We start from the raw sequence: 19,650 nt of genomic DNA, 5'->3' as shown, positions 1-19,650 counted from the left end.
GTTAAGAGCAAAGAAGAATGAGAATCCAGAATGTCCCACGCTAGGTGATAAATCATTTCAGTTTTAGCAGTGTTTGTTTTGTAATTTAGAGATTGTAAAGCCTTCATGAAATTCAAAGGCCTTGGTGCAAACAAGCCAAATTGACAGTTACCCTGAAAGGAACAATTAAGGGGAAGATGAGAGCTGGGCAGTACTCGTGGCCTTCAGCAGTAGGAAACAGCCACTGCACTTATTCTGGTGATTGTAGATCCTTTTCCTAAAGCATCAACATGGATTGCTTCTGATTTCCATAGCATAAAACACGTTACATGTTTTCCAACAGCTCCAACTGCTCCATAGCTTCTGTTTGCATGTCTGATGCCTGCATCTCCTTTGCCCCACGTCAGCAGCACATTTCTGACTCCCGTTTTGCACCATCTCCTGGCAGGTGTGTAGTTCTGGTGCAGCTGCCAAGGGATCCCTTCTGACAGCATTTCTAGTTGTGTTGCTGAAGTTAGTGCTGATTGTGAGCCTCCACTGCTTATTCCAGGCACATCCTCACACCACTTTCCAGCAGCTCACATTTGCCCACACTGAAACAGGCCGAGCATTCTGCTGCTTTTTTTGTGGGCTTTTTTTTTTTTTTCAGCCAGCACATGCTGCTTAATTCTAAGGCTCTCAGCTGTAGTACAGGGTGGCTTCCTTCTCCCTTCCTATATGGTGATGCACAGATCAGTTTCAGACCGTTGTCTTGAATTTTTGGCCTCTGTCACCCTGTGTGCTTGGTTCAGGTTCCAGAGCAGCCTCCCACCAAGCAGCAGCAGGGAAGTGCTCTCCTCCACTCTTTAAATGTGATTATTGCAAAGTGCTGTCATTACTCTCACATGCTCCAGACGGTGAGGAGGGGCCATGCTGGTTGTGGTGTGTGAGAGAAGGTGCTGTGTAAACACAAAGATCCCAGAGCCTCACGAGCTACCTTCATCTTTTATGAAGCACTAGAGCCCAGCTGCAGGAGCAGCTGATACTTCCAGTACAGAAGATTACAATTTTCCTGATTTATTGGTTGCCCTTGCTTTCATGCTCTCACCCACCTTGTTATGCAGAGAACTCCCTTGACTTATCCTCTGTGCCCTTTTCTTCCCACCTTTCAGTGTGTGCTCAACCAGCCAGCTTCTCTCCGTTGGTCCATCCCATGGTCTTCATTTCTCTTGTGCCCCGCAGAAGCAGCTTTATTTTCAAGGCTTAACTCTCTCCTTTGTGTTTCTTCCCTCTCTTGGGAAGCATTGGCTTATTACAGTGCAGGCTTTGGAAACCATAAACCTTGTATACCCAGATAATTTGTGTTCACACACCAACTGCATCATTGTATTGTGTGTTTGAGAGGAGAGGTTCAGCTGTCTTACCTGACATTGTTTTCTGAAATTGCAGAAAGGGAATTGGATCAGCATAACATTCCCATGTAGAGAATAGGTGGCATATTATCTTGTGCTTTCACAGCATACTGACTGAGTCAAAGGCTCTGGAGTCGCTTTATGAATATGGAGTTACAGCTCTCCAGGCCACTGGGAAGATGGAAGTAATATCACAGGTGTTGTTATTTCACTTCCCATGTGCCCATTTTTATTATTAGGGTGAGATTGTGGCCTTAGTTAAACCTGTTGCAGCATTGCCATTGACTTCAGCACAGCCAGGTGTTCTCTTAATTCAAGCAGATCTGTCAGCTGCTGATTCCTAGCCCAAAATGGAGATTGGCAAAATTGTGCCTGAGGAGGAAGAGAAATTTCCTGTTGTCTCCTGATGAGATCTGATTAGATTATTGTACAAGGCACTGTCTGCCTGACCAGCTTTAATTCTTGTTCTTACAGTGTTCTAGTAAATGGCTGATTGAAATCGGGTGCGTAGAGTTCAGGCTGTGATGTTTACTGACATGTCAGCCAGAGAGCTGAGGCACCATCTCAGCCCCCTGCAAAACCACCACGAGAAACTGGCTCTCCTGGCCTGAGGAGAAGGCAGTAAGTGACAGTCAGTGTGACAGGGAAGGCACAAGGTGCTGCCCCACAGATCAGCACCGTTCCAGCTGTGTGACAGCTCAGTATTTTTAGCGGTGTACGTTCCCATGCCTGAGAACTGTACTCTTGTTCAAAAACAACCAAATCTCACAAACAGAGTGCAAGTGTTCCCTCAGTGAGCACACAGCTATTTTGGGTTTGCTTCCCTTGCAGTTATTCCTTGACAGACCCTTGGATGCTATTCCCTGACCTTTAACTCTGGCTTTCTCATGCTTTTGTTAGAGTATTTTTAGCGGTGTACGTTCCCATGCCTGAGAACTGTACTCTTGTTCAAAAACAACCAAATCTCACAAACAGAGTGCAAGTGTTCCCTCAGTGAGCACACAGCTATTTTGGGTTTGCTTCCCTTGCAGTTATTCCTTGACAGACCCTTGGATGCTATTCCCTGACCTTTAACTCTGGCTTTCTCATGCTTTTGTTAGCTGTGTTAATGCATGTCTTTTTTCCCTCTCCCCCTTCTTCCAGTTGTATAGATAAGGACTGGTAATTGTCTTTATGGAGGTTGTAATGAGTTCTGTCACCACACAAAGCAGCTCACTAATAAAATAAATCAAAGCAGCAAGGAATGAATGGAAAGCATGCTTTTAAAATTAGATTTGTACTGCGGGTGCCATACTGTCACTTGCAGCGTGAGACAACGTTAAAAAGGCACAGAGTTGGCAAAGTACCTGGAAAGGGTCACTGAGCTCTGCTAGCAGGAATTAGGAAGCTTTCCATTGCCTCCATTGCAGCATCATTTGGAAGTAAATTTTTGAAAGCATGAACAGGAAAAGGGCAAGTAAAACTGATGTTAGATTTTGCTTGTTCAGTAATTCAGTTAAGTAGCTTTTCTGATCATATCATTGCATGTGTTCATGTAATGTCATCTGCTGTGCCTGGAGTCTTGTACCAGCTTGGAGCTCCTGGCCCAACATACTATCAGTTCTGTCTGGCTTCCCACCCATGCTGCCTCTCCTGTGTATGGATCTGGCTCCATGGGTCAGTGCTGTCTGTTATTGCTTCTGGAGCTGTGCAGCACAAGGACAGGGCTCTCCTCTCCTGCTGCAGGGCTCTGCTGCTCACCTTGCTGGGCAGGCTGTGTTTTCAGATAAGAGCTGTATTCACTGTGAGATGGGGCAGGTGAGGCATCCTGTGGCAGGCAGCAAGGCCAGCACGGTGGTGTTGGCATTCACACTTGTGTTACACAGAAATGCAGCTCTGTGAACCCATCAGGCTTCCTTGACTCAGGGTGCAGTGCAGGGCAACGTGTGTCTGTGCAACTGAGCTCTGTGTTCCTTCTGCTCTTCCTGCAGCTTTTTATAGTTCCGAGATGTGTTGCAGCTCTTAGAGCCTTGCACAAACCATTTCTGTCACAGAAACGCAAAACATGCCCAAATTCTTGTTTTCTCAGTTAATTTCCGAGCAGCGACACCGCGCTGTGGCCCTCTGCAGCCAAAAGCACAGCAGCTGCAGGATAAGAAGTGTTTCTAATTCCACTAGAAACTTCACAGAAGCTGAGTGCTGGTTTCTTTTTTCATCTTCATCTTTTCTGTACCAGCTTCTCAAAACACAGCGGGGACAAAAGGAATGAAATTCTGTAGAAGGAGTGTTTGTCAACTTTCTTCTTGTCTCTCTCGCCATAACGACATGTAATTAAGTACCTTGAACTTTAGAAGTTGCCTGCGAAAAATATTCCTCTAACTGAGAGCAACCAACCTCCATTAAGTTATACACAGTCAGCAAATGACTGTAATTATTAGGGCCAGCAGACAGAGCTGAAACTCCAGAGGACTTTAGTGTCAGAGCTAATAATTATGCAGCAGCCTTGGCCAAATATTTCTCTTCCGAGCTAAGTATTTAATATCGTCGCTGTAGAATATTAATGGAATTGCTGCTGTGTGTGAAGCTGTTGACTAAGCTCATTGTACAGTGAACTGTGGTGGCTCAAATTAGCCACAGTGAATGGGAAGATCAAGAGCCCTGTATCAGCCTGCAGCACCAGTGGCCCTGCCTAAACACCACAGCCTTCAGGGCATTCACATGGGATCTGGGGACAGACTGAAGGGCAAGGCAGTGCTGTGCTTCAGGAATCAGAATCTCGTTTCTTTGGCATACTGAAGGGTACTTTTTCTGTAAGTATTTCTGTGAAGCACAGGAATATATTTCTTACACCTAATGAAGTAGATTGGCTGGTTCAGAAAACATCTCTTTTCGTTTCACTCAGAGAAAATTATTACATCCAGGCTATAAATAAGGAATAAAAGAAAGTTGTTGCAGAGTGCTGGCACAGAGTGAAGTGTTCCCAGATGGGGAAGGAAGCTTCTGGGCCTAATCTAGACATAAACCAAGCATCAAGGTGTAGTCATCTCCAACAAGCAGTGTGTTCAAGTACCTTCCTGAGGGCTTTTATAAAGCTATTTATGAGTTCACCAGGCAGGGATTTCCACTTAATTGTAAGGCTGCAAAAGCAGTGAGTGAATGTCAGCAATGAAACCATATGAAAGCAGTGATAACCACAGGGAAAAAGTAGCAGTTTCTTCTGATTTCTGGCACTTGAACAGGCTCATGAATTCCCTGGAGCCTTTTGCATAACACATGACCACCTGTACTATGGAGATGGTCTCCCTTTTACAGCATCGTTACACAATCTACACCCAGGTTTTTTATGGCAGCCCAGTTTAACTATTGTGGTTACTAGTGCTGTAATAACATATCAATTTAAAGTGTGGTGTGTGCTGTTCTCTGGGTGCTCAAATTTTTTTCCCTGTTCTTTCTGTAAAGAAGGCTTGATAGCACTTGTGCTAAATCAAGGCTTGCTGCATGGCTCTAAGCGGGTAGTTACAGGATTTGAGACTCTGGCAGGGAGGGGAGGGTATTTGGGAAGAGAGTACTTCAACATAAAAATCTGGGTTAAGCTTTTTCATTACTTGGAAGTCTTTTTTTTTTTCTTTTGCATTTTTCTCCATAAAACCAAGAGTGAATCTGTATCTCTGCTGTTCCACAGGTATGGATGTGTGGAGGTCGCATGGAGGACATCCCTTGCTCAAGAGTTGGTCATATTTACAGAAAATATGTTCCATACAAGGTTCCCACAGGAGTCAGCCTGGCAAGAGTAAGTAGCAATAGCATTCCCCACGACAGATGCCTGACTACAACATGATCATACTGTCATCTCCTCTCACACCGCAATAGGAGGCAAATGTAGGCTTTGTAGTCTGTAAATTGTGTAGTAGTCATTGAGCAGTTTTGCAGTGGTAGATGTGTAGCACTAAGGGAAGAGAGCCTGGGGAGCTGCAGACATCAGCCACTGCTGGGTGCTGGGAAGGGACTTTGTGATCAGGCAATAGCTATAAAAACAAGCTATGGCTGTATTTGTATAATACTTCAGTCATTTTATAGCTGTGCTCTCCAAGAGCAGCAGGCTTCAGTGTGGGGATTGGGTTGTGGTGATTGAGAGACCTCTCAGCTTCAAGCATCACAGATCACTGAATGGGCAAGCTGTAATTTTCCACAATGGAATGTTCTGTGCCATCTTATTTCTTAATCTAGTGTAGCCCAAAGAGGAAAGAGCTTTTGCCTATGGTGCACTGGGTTTCTCCAGTTAGTTTTCAAATTAAGAAGGGATTGCATTGCCCTCTGGTGGGAGAAAAAAATCATAGGAGCAGGAAGGCTGAAAAACTAAAAACCATAGAAGGTGCCCTGCTGTTCTGCTGTCTTGTGGCTTGCACAGTGTTAAAATGCTTCCCAGTTTAATAGCACCACCCTAGTTAGAGAGTTGGATTTATTTCTCAGCCCAGCAATGACCTGTCAGAGCGATAGAGCACTCTCCTGTCTGTGCCATCTCTTCAGGAAGGAGCTATATTTCTTTTGATTCAGTATTTGGCTCTTGTGTACTCCCACAGTGCTGGAAGGAGAAGGCAGACAGGTATAGGAAAGGCTGTTTCTTGGCATCTCCAGGCACCTTGAGATAAACACCTGCACATGTGTGGAAGCTGCATGTGGGGCAGGGTCACACTGCTCGCTCTTTTGGTAGTAGGTGATCACTGCTGGACTGATGAGCTTCATGCAAGATGGGCAGTGCTGCTTGGAGTCACAACTGCACATGGCACATGACTGTGTGGCACCTAGAATGTGCCTGATGTTACCAGAGAGCAGTCCTAAGTCCAATGGTCTGGAGGGTGCTGTGACAAGCAGTAGGGCGGTTGTCTTAGCAGGGTGATATTTGTTTCTGCCTTGGAATTGCACAGTGGATTAAACTTTGCAGTAATACATGAAATGTACTGCTGCCAGGAAGGTAAACCCTTTACTTCTGTTCTGGAGGGTCATCACCTAAAAGTTCTGTATTCCTGAGGTATCTCAGAGTTTTACCCAAGAAAATGGAAAAATAGTGCTAAGAAAGAATATTGTGAACTGAAGCTTTCCAGAAGGGAGTACTGCAAATCCCATTCCTAGATGGATATAAAAGATGCAATAAGAAGGATTTAAGAAAGCAGCTTTTTGTCAGAGACCTTTGAATGTCCAGTGGTATTTACCAGCATCATGTTCTGACTAGTTTCTTTACAGAAAAAAAAAAGGAGAAAAACAACTTTTGATTTATGTTGTTTTTCTTAGCCACAAGGAACTAGATAAAATGGCTGAGTGCCAAGATTTTGTTTTGACCTCATCTGAAAATATCTTTCTAAAAGTCCCTTGGAACTAGAGAATAATAAAAATAATCTTTGTCCTGAAGCTGGAGAGAGAGAGAGAAAGTGAATGAAAATCCTTCTTGAGCAAAAAACATGCAAGCTGCTCTGAATGCTAATGTCAGTGGTGTGTGCAGTGTGCTCAGGTGGTTTTCCCTCTCGTTCTCCCCTGTGGCTGTTGCCCACACAGAACCTGAAGCGAGTGGCTGAGGTGTGGATGGATGAGTATGCAGAGTACATCTACCAGCGCCGACCAGAGTATCGACACCTCTCCGCGGGCGACGTCGCGGCTCAGAAGGAACTGCGCAACAACCTCAACTGCAAAAGCTTCAAGTGGTTCATGAACGAGGTTGCGTGGGACTTGCCAAAGTTTTACCCACCAGTGGAGCCTCCAGCAGCTGCCTGGGGAGAGGCAAGTTTGTGCTCTGAAATCTGCGGTGGGCAAACAGGCTGTGGTTTGGGTTTTAAAGCTCCAGCACTTGCAAGTGAGTGTTTAAAGATCTGCTTGATATGTTTCAAAGCCCAGAACTCCTCTACTGTTGCATTGGCCTGATCAAAGCAGGCAGTTGGGCAGGCAGCTGCTTCTATTAGTGCACAGCTACAAGGAGAATAGAGACTTGGCTTGTTCTGCATGTTGTGTATTTAGTAGGAATCAAAACATGCCAAAGGGAGAGCTAGGGAGAGGCAGCAGCTGAGCACTAGTGAAATCTTGTATTTCCAAAGGGCCTCACCACAGTGTTGAGCTGCTCTGCTGCTTAGCTTTCCCACCTGAAAGCCAGGAAAAGCATCCCTGTTTCTGAAAGGCATCTGTGTTCTGGAAAAAGAATGACCCCAGGAGTGAAGTTGTGGATTGTTACGCACCACTGTTGTAGACAGTGTTTCTGATAAGCTCAGGAGGAGCTCAGCTCAGGTGCTGTTCCCCAAGGCTGAGGCCTGATGGGTATTGCTGAGATCATAGTGTGGGTGAGGAGGATGCACCACCACCGTGGGCTCTGCAGTGCTGTCACTGGTGGGTTTTGGTGTGTGCTGGAGGTTCTGGCACAGCTGGCACTGGGCCCCAGTTTGAGTTCTGGGCTTTTTTCCAGCTGTTCCCTACCAGTTCAGACACATAGTTAAGTGAGAATTCTTAAATACTATCTCCATACAAGTACTGCTGCTATTTGAGGCAATTTGAGCCTCTTTCCTGTCACCTGGTAGAAGTAGGAGATTCAGTGACTAATTTACTATTTCAGATACGCAACGTAGGAACTGGACTGTGTGTGGATACTAAGCATGGAGCCCTGGGATCCCCACTGAGGCTGGAAAGCTGTGTGAAGGACAGAGGAGAGGCAGCATGGAACAATGTGCAGGTAACACTGATAAATCATCTGCACCTAAATTTGGGGAGGGACAAGTTACAAGACCCAGTGTTTGAGGAGGAAAACCATTGCAGAGCTGTCAGGTGCACCCCAAGGCTAATTGTACTTGATGAGCTGGTAGCAGGATGTGGCTTGTGCTCGTGGCAGGGGTTGGAGTCTGGCAGGCTCTGTGCAGAGCTTTTACCTCTGCTTTGAAGTTCTCAGAGCGAACAAAAGAAATGACAAGAAAACAATATGCCAAAACAATAAACCAGTAACAAGGCAGCTGTAATATGTAACAAAGTGAATATTAACTTCAAAGGTTGTGCTGAAAGAAGTGATAGAGGAGCATCATGCATATTAATGAACCTGCAGGAGCATTCAATAACTGCTCACTATCATCCTCCTGACAGAAGGCAAATGCATTATAAACACCCAACCACTGCTGGAGAGAGATGAAACCAGCCAGGTTATAGATTCACCCTCTCAACATATAAGGTGCCAGAAACGACAGCTTTATTGTAACAGAAGGGAGGAAAATATTAGTTTGTCTAAACTGTAGCAGCTGAGCTGAGAAAAGATCAAGAAAACAATGCCTCTATTACAGAGCCATGCATAACTCTTCAGGGAATGCCTTCAGTAGTAGGAGACAGAGGGTTGTTGCATATCAATTTTGATGCATGAAAACTAGAAACAAAACCAATTTACTCAGGCACGGTCCAAAACTAAGCCTCTGTTGTGTCAGGAGGATCTTGAAAATTAGTGTTGGCTTATGTTTAGGAAGAGGATGTGGTTTTAACTTCTGTGTAGCATTGAGGCTAAATGATTGCGGTAATTTTTCTCTCAAGAGGGATTTAAAAGAGAGTCGGGAACAAAGTAGCTTCTTTGTGTGAAAGTTTTAGGCCATGCTGTTTCAAATAGCAACATCCTGATCATTACTGGTGGCTTTTCTTACTGCCCCAGGAGATACCTCTGAAGAAAGAACTATTCCTCCACCTGGCTCCAGAAGGAGCCCACAGGACAGCCCTTCTCTGTAGGGACCAAGGTCTGCTGGCTAGTAGCCCTGCAGAACCACATTGGCTAGTGCTGGTCACAGAGGACTCTTTCATCAAGGGCACAGCATTGCCAGGCATAGGTTGTACCAAGTTACTAGAGCTGAAATTCTTCTCTGCTTTTCTGTAGTGTCCCTCCTTCCATTGCACCTGAGAGTGCTGCGAGGTCATTGCAGGGTCAGTAGAAGAGAGCACCAGGGAGCATTGCCCAAGTCTTTGCCCTTCCAACATTCCTGTGGAGTGGGATGGGGAGCTGTGGGCCCCTGGTCTCTTGGCCCAGAAGGTGTGGGATGCACTTCTCAAGGTGACTGCAGGCTGCCTGTGCAGACTCGGGTGTTTACTGCCAGCATTAACTCGGAGCTCCTGTAGCTCTCTGCCTTTTTTGCTAGCTGTGAAGGGCTGTAATTGGTCAGCTGCTCACTTAATCCCTGATGTATGTCTGCATTGCAGAGACAGTCAGGGCTGCTACAGCACCCAGGCTAACCAGCATGGTTGGCTGCAGCAGCACAGTCTGCTATTACATTTCACATGTAATATTTCAACATTATACTGCTGGGGCAACTGTCAGAGACTCCCTTGGCCAGCAGTCCCTGTCCCCAGAGGTAGGAATAGTTTTTCTCTAGAAGATACTGTCCTTTCCCTGAACCATCCCCACCCTGGAACAGTGTTCTACTGGTGAAAGCATCGTGCCCAGTACCTACAGCTATCCTGAGGGTCCTGTTTGTCCTGGCAGGTGTTCACCTTCAGCTGGAGAGAGGATATCCGTCCTGGGGATCCACAGCATACCAAGAAGTTTTGTTTTGATGCCATTTCCCACAGCAGCCCTGTGACCCTCTATGACTGTCACGGAATGAAGGGGAACCAGCTCTGGAGATACCGAAAAGTGAGTCTGTGTGTGTGTGGGCATATGAGTATTTCTCATTTAAGCTGTCAAATTGCCTGTAGGCACTTAAGTTTCCTTAAAATGTCAGCACTCATGTTTTATTCCTTCTCTTCATGTAGCTGTGATAAGAGAATCTGCAGACAATCTGTTGTCATTGTGCCATTAATTACCCTTATTAGAAGAGGTGACTCCCCCATTGCACTGGTTAGGAAGGTGATGAGGACTCCAGGGCTCACTGAGCAGGACACTCATGGTGTGTCCACAGCTGGCAATGAGGTGATGCAACATCCTTGCAAAACCTGTTTGCAGAGAGGTGTTCTGAGAGTTGGTTTGTTCTGAGTACTGGAAAATTGTGCCAAAGGTAGATAAGGATTTATTCATCCTCCTGCTAAGCAACTAAACTAGTGTGGGCAACAGGTAAGTATATTCTTGTCTAAGTGCCCTGTCATAGTCCTTGCAATCTGCTGGCACAGAGCCCTGGAGTGATGCAGCAGGATGTCACAGGAGAGCCTGTGGCTTCAGGCACAGCTTTAGAGCTTCCCTGTGCAAGTGTGAGGATTGGGCTGGATTCTGTTGCAAGCAGTGGGAATGGACCGAGACACTGGCCAACCAGTTAAGCATGGAAAACTTCAGATACAGCCAAGCGACAAACGATAGTTTGCCTTGATTTTATACGACTTCTTTCTGTTGGTTTTACAACAGCTTTTCTTCTGCACTTAGCAACCTCACATCAAATTTCTCTTCTCCAGGACAAGACCCTGTACCATCCAGTCAGCCGCAGCTGTATGGACTGCAGTGAGAGTGATCGAAAGATCTTTATGAACAGCTGCAATCCTTCATCTCCAACACAGCAATGGATATTTGAACACACAAACTCAACCATCTTGGAAAAATTTAACAGAAATCTTGATCTTTAAAAGATCAATATATATATTTTACAATTATAGTTTTTACTGGGGAGGGTTATAAAAATTTTTTTAAGAATACTTTTTTTTAAACAGTTAATGAAGGTAAAAGGGAGAATCTCAGGAGAAGGCTAACTAGCAGGCCAGTCTTTATTGTGAAGATGCTGCATCCTTCTCTTCTGGGGATGGTGGAATTTTAAAGGCTTTGCCAGAGCCAATTCTGTGCTGAGACTGAACAGAAACTCTGTTTTTAGAGGAGTTTGAATGTGATTCAAATGGCTTTTTTTGGTCTCTTTTTGTTATTTTTTTTTCCCATCTGGGTCTGGTGTTAAATGATTTTGTTCTCCCGGACCCTCCAGGACTTTTTGTAGCTGCTATACCACCCACTGAAGCATTCCCACATAGGTGCTTTATCTTCCAAACTCCATAGAAGTCAAATCTTGAACAGAAGATTTAAGCCTCCAATCAAAAAAAAAAAAAAAGCCCATCAGTGTAAAATGCAATGAATATTTTTTTGCCCTGAACCAAATATATTTCAAACAGGTTGAGTATTATTACTTTCCAAATCACAGCTCTGATGAAGGAATGAGCTCTAGTGGAAGTGCAGCCAAGTGCTGGGAATGTGGCTGTAGTTATTAGCCATGAGAAATCTGTGTTTCTGGTCTGCTCACTTTGTAGTCAGTTTGTCACTCACTGTTGAATCTTCAAGGTGAAAGATTAGCAGAGGGTTTTTCTGTAAGCACAGTTCTTACAGGTGAAGACTTTTGCTAAGAGCCTTTGGATATCAGGTTCTAAATTTGCCTCTTGTTAACAATCTTTTTACCACAGACACCTCCAGGGTTTCTCAGAGTTCAGACTACTATGTGGAGGCAACTTCCATATTTCCTTTAGAAGTTTGAAGGCTAAGTTAATTCACAGTTGGTGTGAGCAGATAAATTCAAGATAATTAAGTCAGGGCTGAGATTAGCCATTGGTCTTTATCCATTTGTTCATCAGCTTGTAGTTTGTTGAGTCCTGTGGTTAGTAGTGTTCTAGGCTTGTGGGAATGTGCTATTAATCTCTCCTTGTCTCCCAACACCCACAGCACTGTGCAGTTTACTGTGACTGGAAATCTGTTTGCTTTAGCAAAAATGTGAGATTGATGGACCCATTCTACTGGTACCCTCTCCCCTGTGCAGTCAGTGAGCAGTGCAAGGTATTGCCCTTCTGGTTTGGCTGTGGCACCTGCCAGACTGTGAACCAGGATTGTTTTGTCCTAGGAGCTGGAATGTACTGACACTAAAGGATAAACAGAGGACTATTGGTTCAAATCTATTTGAAGCAAGTATTTAAAACAACCCTGGCTTAAAATGAAGTTCTTGCAAAAACAGATTTACTAGTTTTGCTGACATAGCCTTGTACTGAAAGCAGCAGTGACATTTTCTGGTAAAAGCTGTGAATGACAATGCAGTTAACTTATGCAAAGATGCTGTGTAAATCAGGAAAACTGATTTCTTTGCCAGGAATTGCCCAGTTCCTTGGTTTGTCCAACTGCCCAGGCGAGAGTGTTACAAGAGCTGGTAGTGTGCAGTCAGCTCCAGAGGGGGATAGGAGGAGAGCACCCATCTGGGACTCCTGGTGAGCACAGTTAATAGAGTTCCCTCCTCGTAGGGGCAGGGAAGCTCTGCTCTGGGCTGGGTTTCATGTGAAGGCACAGAGATGTTTGCCTGGTGTCCAGAAACGAGCAGGCTGACTTCCCCCTGCAGAGCTCCAGAAGCAAGAGGCTCTTTCTGATCATTCTCCATGTCTCAGAGGTCTTTGAGGCTGTGTATTGCTGTGCCTGCAAGCTAGGACACAACTATCTGCCCCTCAAGCTCTCAAATCTGATGTATTGACTGTGAGGCTCAAAACCATTTCCACCTCTCTCATCTTTACAGCTGAGGCCATGCCCAACTTCTTCTGCCAGCTTACCTGGTCCATGCAGTCACAGAGCAGGGAAAACATGGGCACTGCATTGCAGCTGGGACCAGGCTTCCCAAATGTGTTGGTGTCTAATGTTTTGGCAGTGAAGAAAGAGGAAGAAAAGCCCTAGCCTTTCCTTGTGACAGTTCTGCAGCAGTATAGTATGGAAGTGAGACCAGCAGCAAACAGAGTTGACATCTTATGTTCCCAGTACAATATGTCTGTCATTAGGATCTCTTTTCATTTCTGTGGGAGACAGAGTCATCTTCCAGTGCTTTGTGTCTGACTGCTGCTTTCCTTAAGTTATTAATGCTCTCATTAGCCTAGTGGTGCTGACTGTGGAGCACTAGATGGCCTGACTAGATGTCTTTATGAATGTTTTAATACCTGTGGAACAAAAAGCTGTTTGTCCATGAACAGTGCTAGTTTTTTTTTTATAATCGGGACACAATCAGCAGATTCTATAAATGGACTGTAGGTCGTTCTGCTTGCAGGTTGCAACTTTGTGTGTCTTAGTTTTCTAATGAGAGGATTAGCTTCTGTTTCTAAAATGCATGGCTTGCTTTGTTCTTGGGCTCACCTTGTGAAGAGAGCCCTCTCTTGGCTCACTGGATGTTTGCTTCAGGGGGAACTGCAGTAAGTACAGGTCTTCTACCACTTAGTGATCTTGAGAAAGGTCAGCTCTTAGCAGTGTGCACCAAAAGACTGGGTAATTGTTGAGGCAATTCCCATTTGGCAACCTACCACCAGTACACAGAAACTGGAGTTTTAGTACCAGGTCCTTCTCTGGATGGCTGATCTGTTTTCTGAAGGTTTGGGATCTGAGTGTTGTGATAAGTGCCTCACAAATTCTGTACACTTCTGACTAGCTCACTGGGCTTTGACCTATTAATTTATTTGCATCAATTATACTTTTCAATACCCTAGAGGCTTTGCTGACTAATGCAAGGACTTAATATAGCCAACCATCCACTGATTGAGAGCTAGAAGCTGTATTTCATCATCTGCATCTTTAACTGAGCCTTTGCTGGGCAATCTGGTTAATTATTCCAATTACTTTGGGTTATTTGTGAGCAAAATTGCTAAAGCATGAATGCATAAGTAAATCTTCACATCTGCATGCAAGTCAAGACTGGAGATTAAACACCAGTGACTATCTAATGCAAAATAAATGTTTTCATATTTTTTCCCCAAAAGTATCCAAACACCTCTCTCTCCATGGCTGCATAAGTTCTGCTGCTTTTAAGTACCAGAATCCCAGACAACAGGGGGTCCCTGGATGTGTTATGTTGCATAAAAATACTTTGATTTGCTCTTGAAGCTGTTGTTGCTCTATACTGGTGCTAATCTCTAAGGCCTGCAGACAGTGAATAGGTTTGGGGCTCTCATGTGTGCAAGGTGTCTTTTTTCATGCCTAGGAAATTAGCTTTCTTTTCCACATCACAACAGAAGAACGTGTGAGCCTTCCTGAAAGGGGAATACAGCATCATTAAAATAAAGATGTGCCTTTTTAAATGTAGATGTACAGCAAATGCTTAAACTTGAACCATTTCCTAGTGCCTTGCTGGACAAGAGAGGTTGAGGGGAAGGGGTTGGGAGATAAGGATGTAAGAGAAAGCTTGACTTGTGCAGTGTTTGTGTGTGGTTCTTTTTTTAAATGTCTGACTTTCAGTGCAAAATTTGTGTGAACGACAGTAATTCAGAAGCTCCTAAGTTTCCTCTGTTAAATCGATATTGTTAATGACTCTGTGGGGGTTTGTCACTCCTAATAGGAAGACTTGGAAAGGATGAAACAACTGAACCTATACCAAGGTTAGCTCTTGGATGTTTCACCTCATGGTGAAGGCTCATGATTTCAGTGGCATGCAGGATCCTGCAATTGGTTTTCTAAGTATGCAAATCACAAACAGTCCCAAAAGCTTATAAAATCTGTAGCAGAAGTGTCTTTCTGAAACAGTCGATGCCTTTCATCCCTGGGAAACTTTTAAAGGGTGTGTTCAAGTCTTTAATACAGAAGTAGCAAGAAAGCCATTTCTCAGCCTATCTTTCTCCCTGGTGGGTTTTACATTTGTCTATGCAAAGGGCTTTGCTTTCCCTTACTGCAGAGTTCCAGTCAGCAAACCTTCCCCCTCCCTGCTGCACTGAGATCAGTGCAGTGAGAGTCAAACAGGCACCAGCAGCAACCAGCACTGCAGAGCACAGAGCTCTGGTGCTGCTGCAGGGTCCTTACAGCAGCTCTGCTGGCTCATGTCACTCCAGGGAGAGACCTCATAGCCACACTAGGCAGTCATGGAACTTCTGGGTGAAAAGGGAGAAGGGTTTATTTTGAATTGTCTTTCCAGATATGGACAGACCCTGGAATGGGTTTGACTGGAGAGAACAGCCAGCCTATGGCAGTCAGGCTGTCACACTTTCAGTCAAGAGAGTCCTGGTAAAACCATGTCTGAAACAACCTGGCTCTGCCAGCACAAGTGATGCACATGTGCCTTGGATCCCACATCCACTCCCAGCTGCTGTGGGTCATGGATACACTGTGTGGTTTCACAGGACACACAGCACAGGAGAGCTAGCTTGGGAGGCAGGAGCACTGAGACCTGTTCCCAGGCTACCTCGGCCTGTTACTTGATCTTAAGCAAGTCTGTGTGCTGCAATTTCCCAGCCGGGTAGGATTTAGCTTTAAGTGCTTTATTTGGTGACCTAGTGAGTGCTGAGTCCAGATTTTAAGGCAAGCTACAAGTACTCACTTGGTTGGAGGGGAGAGGAGAGATGCAGTGGGTGGAGAATGGGAATGATAGAAATTTCCATCAGCATTCAACACAGACTTGTCAATTAATTTCATGTTCCTCATTAACCACTCAGATTGATTTATTCTCATTATAAATTTAAAGTGTAACTGAAATAAACTCACCTCCTGCTCCGATTGCTCCTTTGTAGGGTCATGATTTGGCTTGGAGATGTGTATGGAACGAGGGAATGTTAGATGATGGAAACCCTAATAAAAAGCCTATGCCTGGTTTTGACTCTGCTAGCTGAGTACCCTCTTTGATTCACAGCATTTGAGCTTTCTTGATGCTTCTGTATGACCCAAAAGGCTCCAATGATTCCAGCAGATGTGAGGGATTTGGGAGTTTTATATAAAGCCACTGGATCTTTGTGGTCTTAAATATACTAGTTCAACTCTAGGCAAAACATCCTAATCCCAATTAGTGAACAAGCAAATGTGACCTTCAACCACAAAGCAAGATAAAAACTGATCAAGCTAATAGCCTGAAACCTTAGCCCTTACGATAACAGCAACAAAGAGCTTTAGCCTCTAGGATGGAGAAGGGAATTGGTTTCCAAATGCATTCTCCAGGATCTTGGTGATTAGGTCTGAGTTTGTCTGTTCCCTGTACTGCATGCATTTTCTCTGTAAAACTGGATGGTGCCTCTTGAATCAGTGTGTATTTATTTTGTGCATATTAGGACCAACAGCCTAATATCTGGGGGTGGTAAAGGACTTGTAGCACTTTAATGTAGTAGCTTTCATAAATTGGGAATCATTGATAGAATGCCTAGTGTTTTTAAAGTTGAATGGACATCCTTTTATAATATATTTAAAATAAATTTTTAATGTGTTTTCTGAAAACTGTGTATGCAGATGTGCCTGCCCCTGCCTGTTGCTCCAGTGATTGACTTCCCTTCTCTCTGCTTATGAGAATAAGCTCAGTTATACCCTGGTCTGGTATTTCTTCCTGTCATGCCATGCACTGCTCTGTTCCAGCCCCCTTGGGAAACATCCTTCCTGGCTGCCCTTCCCATTGGGAATAGATCTGAGGGTTTTCTGTGTTTGCATGAGCAGCCAGTGAGCTCAGGCCTGAGCACTGTGCTGGGCACACACAGCAGGCTCAGACAGTTGGGGTCATCTCTGTGTCTGCCCCTCACAGCTCCTCCCCAACAGCTCTGAAACTGCTGGAACAACCCCCATCATGCCCCAAAACTCCAGCCCATGAGAGGACCCTGCAGCACCTCAGCTCAGGAGAGCTGAGCAAAGAGCGAGCAGCAGCCACAAGATATGTGAGGAGAAATGTAAGATGTGGACAAAGCTGGAGGAGACATGGAAGGAGATGTATTCGTGCAAGGAGGTGCTCCATGCCTAGGGATGCAGTCCAGGAGAGACCATGGTGGATGACTTGTGCCCAGGTAGGACCCCCCTGAGGGATAGTGGCCGTGGACAGTCCTTGTTGGCAGGGCACACTGGGAAGCACAGAGGAGTGGAGAAAGAAGAATTACAGCTGGGTTTCCTCTGCCTGTGCCTTGAGAGCAACTGCTGGAACATCCACCCCACACCCTGGTTTGCAGGGAGGGATTTAAGAGCCCTTGGCCCTGCTTGTGAGCAGCCCAAGGCAAGGTAAGTTTAATAGCATTGCTCATGTTCCCACTAAGACCCTCAGCACTTTTTACTGTCACCACTTTGCTTCTTTAGTGCCTTCTCAGCTCTTCTTTTTACTTAACTCCATTGGGTGAGAAACAGTGGGAAAAAGGGATGGGAGACAATGAAATGTGTGAAAATCTGGGTGTGAGAAAATGAGCCTTTCTGGGAGGACCATCAGATAACTGCAAGGCATGTTCCCAAGGGAGGTGTGCTATGATTCTTGGCCCCTGGAACATTGCCCAGGGTAAGAAAGTGCCAAAAGCTGTGACAGATTACGCTTTTTAGCAGGTTCAATATGTGCCACCCTAGAAAAATGCTGAGGAGAGTGGGAGGCTGGGGGAAGGTGCCAGGGCAGTTTCCATTGGCCCCTGAGGTACTGAGAAAGGAAATGCTCTGATTTCTGACTGGAGGTACAAAAAAGGCTTCTGTCCAGGACATCTTCAGCAGCACAAACCCTCTGGAGAGAAGCATTTCTGTCCCTTGAATGGGTCCACTAAAACACTAAGTTCCAGGTGACAGCTCCACTACAGACTTCTCTTTGAGGGAAGTGCTGCTCCGGGTGAGATTTACAGGCCTGTGCAGCTTCCCCTAATTTGATTAGAGAGCTGCCTGGGATGGGCATGCTATTACCACTTCAGAGGCACTAAAGCTGCCTGGGTGCTGATGGGTTTATGAAACATTGTTCTTCACCTCATTGCAGCTCCCACAAAGAATTATTGGATCAGGTTAGTGATAGATACCTAATAAAGAATGTCTCTATGAGGCAGTTTATTTGGCAGGGAGCTTGTTCCAGACTAGCAGACTGTGAAATCTGGAGGTTCCCATGAGGATAAATATACTGAAATAAACTGCAATTATGAAAACACCTCCATGCACTTCCTTTTTCTTGAAAGACTGAAAAAAGGTGTCAAGAGTGTTAGCCTGAGCTGGAGGCAATTAGCATTGAATTAGCAAAGAGACAGTGATAAGAAACAGGGTTTTTCTTTCCAATGATCATTGCGAAACAACTTAAAATCTTTTCCTTTGGAGGGATGAGAGGGATGGTCACTACCTGTTCTGGAACTACTGGGGACTGTCTGTCCACCCACTGCTGCTTCCCATAGTATAGTCTAGGGAGCATAATCTCCTCATGGGGACAGGACTAAATCCTGTCTGTTGTGGTCATGTTCCCTTTTTATCTCTTTGCTTGCTGCTATTATCATCTGTCCCTACAGTCTGTGTTTTTGGCTTCCTGAGTGTCAAGATAGTCCTTGTGCAGGATTTGCTCAGCCTGACGTGTGATTTGTATTGGTGATGTTAAGATAAACCTGGAAATGTCCCTATCAAGAGCTTGAGATCACTGTCAGCCTTTTGGTGTTTGCCCTTTCCCAAACACGAGGGAACAGTGTATGGTTTTACCAGGAGGGTATTGCTTCGGGCAGGCACATCCCAAGCGTTTGGCCAGGGGCTTTTATAAACAGTGGCGTTTTGCTTGTTTTAAATCTCTTTGCTCTTCACTAACTCCTTGTTGGTCCGTGGGTGAGGTCATTTGTTTCCACTCCCTTCCCATGAGAACGGCAGGCTCCTGGGAGCGTGTCCCGGGAGGATGCTCTGTGCTTCCCTACGAGTCACATGGACAAACAGAAGTTAGGAGTTGCCCGAGGGCACCAGCAGTAAAAGCCAAGACAAGAGGCAGAGCTGTTGAGGGAGGAGTATTGAGTCTCTGCCCTCCAGATTAAGTGTGAGACCTGTCTGGCATTGCAAGGAATGCCTGGAAAATACAGATCGGGCTTTGCTCAGTGCTCCCGTGTGGAACAGACTGCCGATGCCTGTGCAGTGTTCCTGCCGAGCAGCCTGAGCTGCTGATGACCCAAGGGCTTGGAGGAGTCACTTTCTCCTTGCAAAGGAATTCTGAGTGTGTGATTCAGCACAGCTCACCCGGTGCTCCCACACACATTGTTCCACGTGCAGGATCCCATGCTTTGAAGTCTCTGAAGCCCATGGAACCTTTTCTTCTGCCTGTGCAGAAAGTCTTTTCTTCAGAGAGATGAAATCCTTTTTCCCTTCAGAGCTGCTCACACACCTCTGACAATAGTACACTCTGTCTGGTGTCACAGGGGTCATGGTGCTTCCAGAGGTAACATCTTTGCTTCATGGATCTGTAGGAATCTCTCTCTTTTTTTTGTCTACTTCTCCCTCCCCTATTTTACTTTTTGGGGTTTTTTGGGGGGTTGGGGTTTTTTTGGGGGGGTCGAGGCTTTTTCTTTTGTTTTGGGTTGGTTGGTTGGGGTTTTTTGGGGGGAAGCTTTGTGTGTTTTTGGGGTTTTTTTTTTTTTTTCCCCCTGAAGCTGAAACCAACGCAAAGCCTAAACTCACATCACTTTGACAAACATTTCTCCAGCTCCCAGCTTTCCACCATCCCTTCCTTGT

The 19,650-nt window shown here is 45.2% G+C and overlaps 1 protein-coding gene across 1 annotated transcript in view; it reads left to right on the top strand.

Annotated features, from left to right (window-relative positions):
* Positions 1–10,898, top strand: part of LOC103804410 (polypeptide N-acetylgalactosaminyltransferase 10) — a gene marked incomplete at its 5' end in the record, with an annotated part of 40,240 nt that extends 29,342 nt beyond the window's left edge. The window contains 5 exons of the mRNA XM_009077022.1: positions 5,032–5,139; positions 6,900–7,121; positions 7,942–8,058; positions 9,832–9,981; positions 10,731–10,898. Coding sequence (XP_009075270.1) covers positions 5,032–5,139; positions 6,900–7,121; positions 7,942–8,058; positions 9,832–9,981; positions 10,731–10,898 — 765 coding nt within the window. The remainder of the gene's footprint in view (positions 1–5,031; positions 5,140–6,899; positions 7,122–7,941; positions 8,059–9,831; positions 9,982–10,730) is intronic.
* Positions 10,899–19,650: the final 8,752 nt, after the last annotated feature.

Source organism: Acanthisitta chloris, unplaced genomic scaffold (assembly GCF_000695815.1).
Source record: "Acanthisitta chloris isolate BGI_N310 unplaced genomic scaffold, ASM69581v1 scaffold11476, whole genome shotgun sequence".
In the NCBI taxonomy this organism is placed as follows: Eukaryota; Metazoa; Chordata; class Aves; order Passeriformes; family Acanthisittidae; genus Acanthisitta; species Acanthisitta chloris.
This window is presented reverse-complemented; position numbering and strand designations above follow the sequence as displayed.